The 13,247-nt window shown below is 36.6% G+C and overlaps 1 protein-coding gene across 1 annotated transcript in view; it reads right to left on the minus strand.

The window, feature by feature from the left end:
• LOC129235498 (neuroendocrine convertase 2) overlaps nt 1-13,247 on the minus strand; it is a 114,914-nt gene that overhangs the window by 21,169 nt on the left and 80,498 nt on the right. The window contains exons 2-4 of the mRNA XM_054869367.1: nt 2,457-2,564; nt 139-406; nt 20-57 (exon numbers count right to left, since the gene is read on the minus strand). Of these exons, the coding sequence (XP_054725342.1) occupies nt 20-57; nt 139-406; nt 2,457-2,564 (414 nt within the window). The remainder of the gene's footprint in view (nt 1-19; nt 58-138; nt 407-2,456; nt 2,565-13,247) is intronic.

Consider the following 13,247-nt stretch of genomic DNA (forward strand, 5'->3'; position numbering starts at 1 on the left):
TATGCAATATCATACTTACATAGTTAAACTTCAAATCGGGGTGCATATAATCCACACCTACATATCAAAAACGAATTAGAAGAAAGTATTAAAAATTGTAAGAAATAAAACATTTTTCGTTTTTCCACTTTCTCTTACCATCGTCCATTATTGCAGTTGTCACATTTTTCCCGGTAATGCCCTGATCCCATGCGGCCTGCACATTTAGATCCAGACGCATCTTTCCGCCATTTTGACCCGTATTCTTCAGATACCACTGCAGCTGAAAATATGGATCGCTGGGCTCAACGCCAATCGTTTGTGAGCTGTAGGTGGCATCGAATTTGAGACCATGAATTGATGGAATCGCCGGACGCAAGCCACGCTTGACACGTTTGAAACCCGGCTGTTGAATCGCGGTATGAATCTGCAAGTATGTGTGTGAGAGTTTAATATAGGTGTGCAGTGATTAAAGAATGTGAGAAAAAGAATCAAATATAGTAAATATGTGCAGCTGTATAGAGTTGAAAATGCAGAAGTATGTAATTTTATTGTATTTTTTATTATAATTAATTACTATTTAAAAATTATAATTAATGATGCACTAGTTTTGTCTCAAAATGATTTAAAAAGTATGTTTTTATATTATTTTAACCTTTCACTACTTAGTGCCAGTCTTTTTTTGGATCCAAAGGGAATCTACTGTAATAAAGATGTGGGATGTACCTTCTAGAAAAATATCCATTAATCTCGCTTATAAAATTTCAATAAAAAATTGCGACCTAAATTTTTTTCAAATAGTACTCTAGTATAATTATTAAAAAATATATATAGGGCGGCCGCCGAATGGGTTGGTGCGTAACTACCATTCGGAATTCAGAGAGTGAACGTTGGTTCGAATCTCGGTGAAAGATCAAAAAATTAAGAAAAAGTTTTTTCTAATAGCGGTCGCCCCTCGGCAGGCAATGGCAAACCTCCGAGTGTATTTTTGCCATGAAAAAGCTCCTCATAAAAAATATCTGCCGTTCGGAGTCGACTTGAAACTGTCGGTCCCTCTATTTGAGGAACAACATCAAGACGCACATCACAAATAGGAGGAGGAGCTCGGCCAAACACCCAAAAAGGTTGTACGCGCCAATTATATATATATATATATATATGATCAGATTGGAGCTACTTTTTCCAATAGAGTTTTTTGATTACGCGTGACTGCTGTGAAGCTAAAAACGTAATTTTTTTTAACATTCATTGACATTTCATCATGGAATTGAAGCCACAACATTTGGTTCTAACAAAACGGTGCTACAGCCCTTGAAACAATGAATTTACTCCGACGTCCTCTCGGAGCAGTGGATTGGCTACCAATACCGTGTGATATCACACGTTTGGAATTTTATTTGTGGAGCTACGTAAAGTCTAAATGCTTTGTGGATAAACCAGCTGCGATTGAGACATTGGAAGCCAACATTACTAAAGTTATTCGCGAGATACCAACCGAAGTCTTCCAGCGAGTCATTAAAAATTGTATTTAGGGATGGCCGAATCGGCGCAGTTGCGGCCAATATTTGAAAGAAATTATCTTTAAAAAATAAATGTCATGAATGGTTCCACACAAAAATAATAAATATTGCCCAATCAATTTGAAGGTTCGTTGTTTCAGGATGCATTTCAAAATTCACTTTTCACCACACTTTATTACCACAATCTGACCCAAAAATGTTACATTTAGTCGAAATTCCAAACTATTTTTTCCGTTTTTTTCTACTTATAAGCGGCTTAATGCGTGGAGTTCGCCCAAGGGAACAACAGATCTAAGCATTCTTCACACAGATTCAGGCCTTTTCAGGCCTTCCGGTCGTTGTCCTAAATTTGATGATACAAAATGCTATGGATGGTTGAAATGCATCCTTCACTACGAATATCAAATATTATTTTTCTTTCAAGTTGTTTCTTATGACTTTCTCCCCACATTTTAAACAACTTCTCGTATTTTATTACACATTAAGTGAAAACTACCAAAACTATAGAATTTTACGAGTAAACATTCCAAATACTTATGTGTTGTGAATTTAAGTAAGTTCATGTTTATAACGGCTTACACTCATAATTTTTATTTAGATGTTGAATTTTTTTATGTGTTTATATATATTGTTATATTTGGGCTTTCTACTAGAAAAATTAGATTTCTAAATACTTTTATGAGGCACTTTATATTTAAAAATGTTAATTAGAATTGAAGATATTTCACTTCAGAGGCCATAAACTTTGTTAAAAAGCTATCATAAATTGGACCATATTTGATCTAAATTTGATGATCTCAACTATGTTAATTTCATCGTCGAAATTAAGCGAAAAAGTGCTGGGAACTTTCTAATTCACCTAGCATGTAGGTAGGCAATGAAATGAAAAACTTTATTACTTCACACTTTCTAGACTAAAAACTAAAAGTATGTTAGTAACTTTCACTTTTCACTTACCAATGGATGACTCTTCAGCAGCCGCGTATGTGAAATACTACGCCTTGAACGAGCATGCGGCAATGTCCTGTGCTTGAAGTGGTACTCGTTTCCGTTTCCTCCAACTAACTGCAATTAAAAGTGGAAAAAAACTGTGATAGAATTTAACTTACAAACACATAGATGTATTAGTATACGCGCACGTATGTATATATACAAAGATTTTCTATCACATATTTCCTACTTTTCTTTATTCTTAGCATGAAGTGCACTCAATTATTAAAACGAAATACGAAACACTTGGCTCCCTCAATACTGAAACTAGAAAATCAGCTACGAAAAACAAAAAACGAATTTCACGCCTCACAAACTTGGTAAGTCAACATGTCCTGATGAGTGTGCGTTACTTTGGCTATTAATGAGACACATAAATAATTTAATCAGGCCAATAATTCGATGTGACTTGTCATATTGTGGATTAAGACACGTGTCAGTTTGGTAGCAGGAGCCCGATGGGGGGTCACGATAATCGAATATGCACACAAATATTCAAGTATACTTATCAAATATTCCACCATTGAAATATACTCGTATGTGCGTATGTATTACAAGTATTGTATATATGTATGTCCATTAGTTGGGCACTAAATTATTTCAATAAGAAAATTTGGGAAACTATTTCAATCGGAATATCAGTCACAAGGCAACCAGGAGGACACAAGTCCAAAATGTTTTTACGTAATTCGATGGAAAGTTATTTTTCTCAGAAAACTGGAGTCTACTGGAAACTTATAGCAGTAAAAGCAGAGAATACTTTTGGTTCTTTTTTAAACTTTTGGAACCCCACTGATTGACGTTGTATGGGCTCTTGAATATTTTTTTCCTATCCATGGAATTCTCTGGTGTAGATCAGATTTTATCTAAAATTTGACAATTTTTAGAATACCTCATTATAACTAAAATGAACAGATTTTTGACGTATTTTCGGATTTCTACCTCTTAAGACCAGTTTTCAGTGCATTGAATTTGAAGTATAAATAATTAGACTAAAAACCAGTTAAAAACTAATTATTTCTAAATAAGCACTAATAAGTTGTTCAGGCGTTCAAGTAAACTCGAAAATTTTTTCGAATGCTATTTATAGGCTGGTCCGGATACGAAACACAAATTTGTACAAACAGTTTTTTCTAATAATAGTCACTCCTCGGCAGACAATGGCAAACCTTTTTCTTCTTCTTCTTTCATAGCGTTACAACGCGGGGTGCGTCAAAGCTTCCTTCAAAATGCTCCTCCAAAGCGGTCGATCTTGAGCTGTTCCTTCGTAGTTACGTATTCCCAGCTTCTTAAGATCGTGTTCCACTTCGTCTATCCAACGGTTCCTCGGTCTACCTTTGGCCTTCACGCCCATTAGCTTTCCTGTCAAGGCTTTCTTCACAGTACAGTCAACAGGCATACGGATCACATGACCTAGCCATCTTATGCGCTGCGCTTTAACAAAACGCACAGCTGTCTCGTTCTAAGTTAAATCGTTCAGTTCCGAGTTCAATCGGATTCTATAGGTACCATCATCCATTCTTATTGGGCCAAAGATCTTTCTTAAAATTTTTCTTTCCATGCGAGCAATCTGAGTACAATCATCAACCCTAAGAGTCCATACCTCACAACCATATGTTAGGATTGGTCGAATAAGAATCTTGTACATAGTGAACTTTGTAGCTTTAGACAAAAGTCGGGACTTGAACAAGTTAAGGTGGGCGTAATACGCTTTGTTGGCGGCGTTGATACGATCCCTGACGGCGGAGGTTGAATCACCGCTACATGCGAACATAACTCCTAGGTACTTAAAATGCTGCACCGCTTCAAAAGTATAGACTCCCACATGGAAATTTTCCATCTGTGCAGGCCACCTCGATTTCAACAGATATTTGGTTTAGCCCTCGTTTACAAAAAGGCCAATATCGTTCGCAATTTTGTTAATTTTCAAGAAAATTTCTTTTAAGTCATTCCTATTTCTTGAGAGAATAACGATGTCATCTGCATAAGCACATATTTGGGTTGTTTTAGTCATCAAGGTACCACCTTTGTTGACTTCCCTTACGACAAAGTGCAGCATCAACAATGGCAAACCTACGAGTGTATTTCTGCGCCATGAAAAAACTACATTTTAGCAATTTGTGCAACTTTCGGTACGTTTCACAAAAGCTTTGACAACCTATATTAAAAACTATAAATTTTACACTAATCCATGTACGAATTTTTGATATTGGCTGTGCCATATCGTCCCAAGTAGCCGCTGGATCTTTATTCGTTGCGCTATGTCTATATCATCGTAAAGCGAATACAGCTCATTGTTCAATCACCTACGATACTCGCCATCGCTAACGTGCAAAAGTCCAAAAATCTTCCACAGAATCTTTCTCTAAAACACTCCAAGGGACATCTCATCGAATATTGTCATCGTCCAAGCTTCTGTGCCATACGATAGAACGCACATGATGAGCGCCTTATAAAGTGTTAGTTTTGTTCGTCGACAGAGAACTTTACTACTAAACTGCCTACTTAGTCCAAATCAGCATGTTGGCAAGAGATATTCTCCGTTGGAATTTAAAGCTGACATTGTTATCGGTGTTAATGGTGGTTCATAGGTCAACGATGTCTTTTACAATCTCGAAATTATAACAGTCAACAGTGACATGGGTGCCGGTACGCGATTGTGATTGTTTGATGACAGGAGGTACTCCCCCCCTTTGTTCTCGCTCTCGTTTTGCTTCTTTAACCAGTTTGGAAATTGCAGAACTAACAGCGGGGTTGTTAAGGGGTATGATGTCAGTTTCGTCGGCATACGCTAACAGTTGTACGCTCTTATAAAAAATTGCGCCTGAGCGTTTAAGTTCTGCGGCTCGTACGATCCTCTCCAACATCAGGTTAAGGTCACACGATAGCGAGTCACCCTGCCTGAAACCTCGTTTGGTATTAAACGGCTCGGAGAAGTAAATACAGGGTAGGCCATTTAAAGCGGGCCCATCGGGCAACCCTATAACTTTTGACAGGAACGTCAGATCGACTAATGACATAGCGCGTTGGAAGCGTCAGTCCAAGACAATTTTTACCATGGAGCAGTACACTCCAAAAGAACGCGCTGAAATAATTCAGCTTTACATCCAAAATAACTTCTCAATTGTGAAAACTCAACGTGCGTTTAAAAAAAAAAATAAAGTTAAAAGTGCGCCATCCAAAAGCACTTTACAGCGTTTATACGCAAAATTTATTAACCACGGTAGTCTCAGCAATACCAGCCACGCATCCAGACAACGTACACGACGTTCTGCTGAAAATATCGAGGCTGTACGAGCCAGTGTTGAGGAGGCTCCGCGAACATCGAGTTATCGTCGTTCTCAGGAATTAGGCATCGCCAGGACAACACTCAGGCGCATAATTCGCATCGATTTGAAAATGTTTCCGTACAAAATTCAAATTCACGCGCTACAATCGATTTTTTGAAGCCATTGTTCCCTGGAAGGTTGATTTCGAAAAATGGTGATTTTCCGTGGCCACCGAGATCACCAGATTTGACGCCACCGGACTTTTATTTGTGGGGTTATCTGAAATCCAAGGTATACATCAACAAGCCAAGGACTCTAACTCAACTTAAAAACAATATCCGACGCGAAATCGCCGCCATACCGGCCGAAATATTGGCCAAAACGATGGAAAACGCCGAAAAAAGGACACATTTGGCCATCAAGGCCAGAGGCAAACATTTGAAGGATATCATTTTCAAAAACTAGCTGGAACAAATCTCCTTGAATCAAAATAAATGATTTTTCATATCAACACAAAAAAAAATGTTTTTTTCAATGTTTTTTTTCAGAAACAAATAGGCCCGCTTTAAATGGCCTACCCTGTACTTCGCTTGTCGCTATTTAACAAGTTCGGGAAGTGTTTCCTCCATAATTAAAGCACGTTCTGGATGTCAGTCACCAGATCGCCGTCTTTGTTTTTAGATAAAACTATACTTCTTTAATAAAAAGGATTTACTCTGTTCCCAGCTCGGTAGGCATCGGAAGAGGATCACTAACCTAAACTTCGCCTTCTCCCGATCTGGTCCGATTAAGCAATCTTGTGTGCAACTTTTTCTGGTTTCAATGAAGTGTCGCACGATATTGTCCAATATTTCCTTTTCATTTTTTGCTTTTGGTACATGAACAAACTTAACGCTTTTCTCGCCCCACGTTTTGTGACACAGCAAAACTCTATTGCATGCTAACTTTTTAACAAAAGTTTTCATTTCTATGCTTCTGTTTACTTTTTCGTTAGAATTTGCTCTGAAATAAAAATAGCTTTTCTGAGAGGACATCACGGATTTATTAAGTAGCTCAAGATGGATGGCATGGGGTGAAAATTAGACATCTTACTTCACCTTTAATTATTGCTTCATGTACTTTTAGACAACATTTTTTTGCACCTCCCGATCAGCGCATAGAATATCTTGCTCTAAGCAAAATACTCCGCCTGAACATATGTTGCATATCTACTATATTCGCACACATGTATATGTTGAATTTCGCAAAATTCAACATGCATGCCCGACCTTAGTCCTTTGGCAATTTCACTAAAGTGGCCTTCTGCTACTGACTTTAATGCGTTTCTCAAAATAAATGATATTTAGCTTTACACATCATATGCTCCCCATCTTTAAGCAACTTGAGCTGCCTCTAGGGAAGTTTTATGTAGCTTCAGTTGTGTTTCATGCTGATTGGCAGCAATGCGACGGCACAGCGGCATAACTAACTAACAGAGGGACAACATAATTTGGATTTTGTTGAGTTCGCCACCAGCTGGTGACATAAATTTAGACATGAGTTTGAAAATTTCTTCGGCCAGTCATAAAGACGTGAGTTAGTGGAAATATACGTAAACTTATCGCAAATCAGTTGAACGCAGAACGGGAAGGGCACAAAATTTATTATGTGAAGTGGACAATTTGTGGGTAATTTTACAGCGAAATAGCCTAGCAAAGTGATGGATTCTAAACCGCAGCACAGTTAATTAAACCGAAAACGTTGCCAAATATTAGCTCAATAAAGTTGGCTGTTTAAAATGTATGCATGTATGTATGTACGAGTATGTATGTTCATAGGTATATGGAATTAGCTAAAATACTTCAATTTGTAACTAAAATCGATTATAATTGAAAGCAAAAATAACTCACACCACAAAGTCTGGCACAAAATTCGAAACCACTTACATACATACACGTGTACGGATATTATTTAATTATTATTTATTTAATTAAGCTGGTGTTCAGCTCTATACTCAGTGTGGTTGCTTATATCAGTGGAAAATATACCGTGATTTCGAGATATTTCTAAAGTAATCCAGCGGCACAATTGTTTTAATATTAGTGCAAATTCTATAGTTTAAAGAATCTAAACATTAAATGAAATAAAACCATTTAAAATTTTATATAAGTCGAGGCTTCGAGAAGAGTTCTTAGTATAGCAATGTTGCACAGTTATAGCTTTAGCAAAGCAAAAAGGGAAAATTTTACATTCGAGCAAATGATAGCCATAGCCAAGAGCGCAAGCCGATTCATTAATGATAATTATATACATATACATACATACATATATAGCTTACTTGGTATGGGTATAACATTTGACCAAAAATTATTGTGGAAGGCACAGGGTGTCCGGTGGCAGAATTAGGTTTTAAATTTATGGTTTCTCCCTAACCGCTTAGTGTATGAGCGAGGAGGAGATGTGTCAGTTTCGTTATTCGTGCGGTTTATTTAGTTACGATGTCGCAGTGGGCGGGTGAACTACGTGCGTTCACTATCGTAGCGTATTTCTTGGCCAATGATTCGGCGCAGATTTTGTTTACGTTACAATATTCGACTTTTATGTGATGACCCAAGGGAAGATTAGATTTGTTAATGGTCGTGAAAGTTCCGGGCAACAAGCTTGTTGGCAAATAGCTCACATATGTATCGAGAACAAATAAAAATACTGAGCTCGTCGCTACAAGTTCGCACGACAATTCGCGTCAATGCCTACGCAAGAGAGCGCCTGCCCTGGGACTTCCTTAAGCTATTGTGCATGAAATATTGAGAACGGATCTTAGACTTCACTCCTTCAAAATTCAAATCATGCAAGCGATTAAGCCTAACGATTACAATTTGCGTCCATTTTCATTTAAATGGAAGTGTAAGTAAGTAAGTAAGTAAGCGGCCGCCGTAGCCGAATGGGTTGGTACGTGATTACCATTCGGAATTCACAGAGAGATCGTTGGTTCGAATCTCGGTGAAAGCAAAATTAATAAAAACATTTTTCTAATAGCGGTCGCCCCTCGGCAGGCAATGGCAAACCTCCGAGTGTATTTCTGCCATGAAAAAGCTCCTCATAAAAATATTTGCCGTTCGGAGTCGGATTGAAACTGTAGGTCCCTCCATTTGTGGAACAACATCAAGACGCACACCACAAATAGGAGACGGAGCTCGGCCTAGCACCTAACAGAAGTGTTCGCGCCAATTATTGTTTTTTTTTTTTTTAAGTAAGCAAAATTACCGTTATTGGTCACCTAAAGGATAGCACCCACTATTAATACATCAACAGCTACTTAAAGTCCAAAATGATGGTTTGGTGTGCAATTCACAAGCAGTGGAATAATCGGACTATCTTTGTTTGAAAATGATCGAGAATAAGCAATTTTTGTGCACAGTGTCTCTTATCGGTGCATGCTGAACGATTATTTTCTGCCAATAATGAGATAACACACACATGGTTCCTTCAGTACACACACACATTTCCAGGAAGATGGCGCCACGGCGCCATGAAGCCATGAAGATACTGCGTGATTTTTCCCTAACAAACTTATAAGTAATTTCGATAACATCTTCTTTGTTAGTTATTAAAATAAACGTTTATAATTAAGCTTGTTTTTATTTAATGTAACTTTTAATTTCTAATTTTGCCATCGGATACCCTGTGCATACAAAGGTAAATATTGACATATTAAAAATAAAATAAAATAAAAATAACACTTAAAAAAAGGTCAAGAATATTTACTTAAGAATACATTTTTCAAAGGATGTTCATATTCTATATATATCATGACGAAAAGAATACACATTTTTTTTTTTAAAGCTGGAATTCTCTTTCAGTCAGACTAATATTATAAAGCAAGTACACCCAACTCTCTTTTTACACTGCTTTTTAGTATACGATTTTGACATAACCCGGTATTTAACACATTTTTTACCCGAAATTTTCGTTCTAGCACGAATCTCAAAAATGTGTTCTAAACAAAACCAAATTTCTAAAAAGAGAGCTAACCAAGCCCAACTATGCATTAAATCTTCAACATAATATTTAGGTCGCGTCTAGTTGAATAACAAGTATTGTACAAGGTGGCGCAGAATTAGTCATCCAATTTAGTTTTGGAATCTTTATTTTAATGAATAAATTTAATGAATAAAAAAACTGATTTTAGTGATGGAAATCTTTATTTAACCTTGCCCTTGGAGCATTGGTTGTATGTTTGTATACTGCAGCCATTGGCAAAAATTGTAAATTTTCCCATAGGATGATTAATTTTGCACACTGCATAAACAACTCAAGAAAGCGAAAGCAGTCGTTAGTAACAGACTTTGTTACAACGAAAAAACTGTTAATAATTTGTATAAAATCCAACAGTTGGGCTGGACACATCTACTGATGATAGCATTTTTGGTCCAATCGCAAAATTTATTAACTTTTCCCCAATTTCAATTTCTTTATATATCTTGTACTTATGGATTGAATTTTTACTGGAAACTGATTTTAATTTTTCTTAATAAAAATGAATTAGTTTTGTTTAATACTTATACGTATATAAGTAGTTTTACATTATTACTTATTTTGTACGCTTTTCATCTAACACGATTTTTGAAAGCCCATGCGTCGCATTTATTTTTCACACGATTTTTTTCACGCTTTTATAAGGAACGTATCTACTGTGTAAAAACAGAGTTGGGTGTATACAAAATCATTTTTTGAAAATTTAGATTTTTGAAATTTCAAAGTCCTTTAAAAAAATTAAGGTGACAAAAAATTTAAAATATATGTACGCAGCATTACTATATAAAATCTATAGTTTCACGTGCATATGACATTTTTTCTGAATTACTTTTAACGCCGCACGTTACATTGAGTGCAAATACCTGCCTAGCTGTGACAGCTGACAGCTTTAACAGTCAACTTCCTATGGGAAAATCTGTCATAAAAAAACACCTTTTATAAGTGCGCATTATGCAACAGCAAATATTTTTGTACGCAGTAACCATAATTTCCATTTCTAGGCACGTTTTCTACGGTTTTGCTGCTGAAATGAAGAGGAAATGAAGAGGAAACGGCAAGGAAAGCCTCCAATAGCTTATACTCGTATGTACATATGTATGTTGAGATATGGCAGTTTTTTCGCAAGCACAAACAGACGCACTGATAACCAAATCGATTTCCCTCATAACACTGAACCTTTTGTGTAAATAATAAATGTTCAAATTTATGTTACAAGCAATCACGTACATACATAAGCATGTGTGTAGGTACCATGTGTCTTAGCTAGTCTGCAGGTATAGAAAAAAAACTGAATTTTAAAGGCCAATAAAATGGAGAGTCCATACTGCAAAGTTTGCAATAGAAAGCAATTTCGTTCCCGATTCTGTGAGATTCTACATATTTTATTTCATTTTCCCTTGAAAGCTTTAAGCATAGTACTAAGTTCGCGTTTCATGTGAAATGGCTGTCAAAATCCACCCAAATTGCAATGCCGTGAAATATGCCTGAAATTTCGTATGCATCTCACGGGAAAGTAGTACTCAGTTTATGACACGAAAACACGACGTCGAAACGTCTTCGCAAGAGTGTAAGTAAATCTTCTTTATATTTTTTTGTGTCAATTTATGTGTTAATTAATTTGTTTAAAAACACCTTTCTTACCAAAATTTGCCAATTGCTTCTGGGTTGACTCATAAATTTGACGTTTCTTCTTATTTGGTAATTAGTAATGTTGCCAGCAACATTTCACGGCAAGCCAAATCTAAAGAGTGAACAGAATGGAGGTACGTTTTCCAATAGGGTTTTTTTGACAGACCACGCATGACTACTGCGAAACTAAAAACATACATAATTTTTTTCAGTATTTATTGACATTTCATCACGTTTACAAATCGTACCATTGTTTTACGAATATCGACGCTCTGTGAAAACTATTCATCGCACGCTCAGACCAACTTATATTGTTCAGCGCTGAGCACCATTTTTGGCTTAATGGCTACATCAATATGCAGATTACCATAATTGGGCTGAAGAGCAACTCAAAACCATTAAAGCAAAGCCATTACATTCATTGAGAACAACCGTTTGGTGCGACCTATGGGCTGGAGGAATCAACGGCCCAAATTTCTTCAAAGACGTCAATGTTACAGTGAATGACGAACGATATCGCGCCATGATAAACGACTTTTTGATGTCGGCAATTGAAGTCTGTGATTTCCATAATATATGGTTCCAACAAGACGGCGGATGGCGCGACTTGCCATATAGTCCGTGAAACAATAGAAACAATGGATTTACTGCATCGTCGTTTCGGTGAGCTATTTATCTCTAGTTGCGGACCAGTTCATTGACCACCAATGTCGTGTGGTATCATACCTTTGGACTTTTATTTGTGGGGATACATATATAAAGTCCAAATGCTTTATGTATAAACCAGCTTCGGTTGAGACATTGGAAGTCAACATTACTAAAGTTATTCACGAAATACCGACAAAGTCTTCCAGCGAGTCATTCAAAATTGTGTTTACGGATGTCCGAATTGCGGCGCAGTTGCGGCCAACATTTGAAAGAGATCATCTTTAAAAAATAAATGTCAGAAATGGTTCTACACAATAATAATGCAGATTGCAAAATCAATTTGAGTTTTCGTTGTTTTATTTCAATTTAAAATGCGATACCTCTAAACTTATCATCCTTTATAGTGCTGGCGAAATTTCACGGCTGTGCAGTTAGTACTAACCGTGAGGAATTATATTTCATTCAATTACAGCGAATAATAAATAATTATATGTAGACTCAGCTGCTCATTCTAATTTGATGGACACCATTTACATTGATTTTGATTTTGATTTTGCGTAGGAGTGCAATTGAATATAATTCTATATTTAAAGCAAAAATGCCCCTCTAAACACATACATACGATCTGTTATTAGTATGCGTTGAGCAAAGATTATTATCCTGGCAACACGGCAAGAATATGTCAGTTTTTGCTTAACCAGTGCTTCATAAAATTCATACTCATCCTTCAACTCCCTCAGCATAAGAAATTCATATTTTATTTTAAAATTTACATAATTTGTGAATAATATTAGTAAACGTTTGAAAGGAATGAAAGGGTTGAAGAAACGCCCACAAGCTGTCCAAGCAAATCGTCTTTGGGTTGATGCCAACAACACCAAAATGGCACTTTAATCAGCTGGACGATTATTTGACGCCCTTGGCGCAACAGGTTTACGAAGCTGAGTCAGCCATGCAGCAGTAATGTGCCTGCAAAGCATACCCGCATACACACTTCCACATATACATGGATTATATAAATAGATATATATATAGGTGTGTGTGGGTGTGAGCATACACTCACAAGGGCGTATTTTTATTCAGGTGTATTTTAAACAACATATTTTCACAGAGCGAACGCAATCATTTTGCAATGCTAATTTCATTTTAATGTTGTATCCTTTAAGCGATTTAAAATGCTGATAGCAACAAATTATTG

This window comes from Anastrepha obliqua, chromosome 1, assembly GCF_027943255.1.
Source record: "Anastrepha obliqua isolate idAnaObli1 chromosome 1, idAnaObli1_1.0, whole genome shotgun sequence".
NCBI lineage: Eukaryota > Metazoa > Arthropoda > Insecta > Diptera > Tephritidae > Anastrepha > Anastrepha obliqua.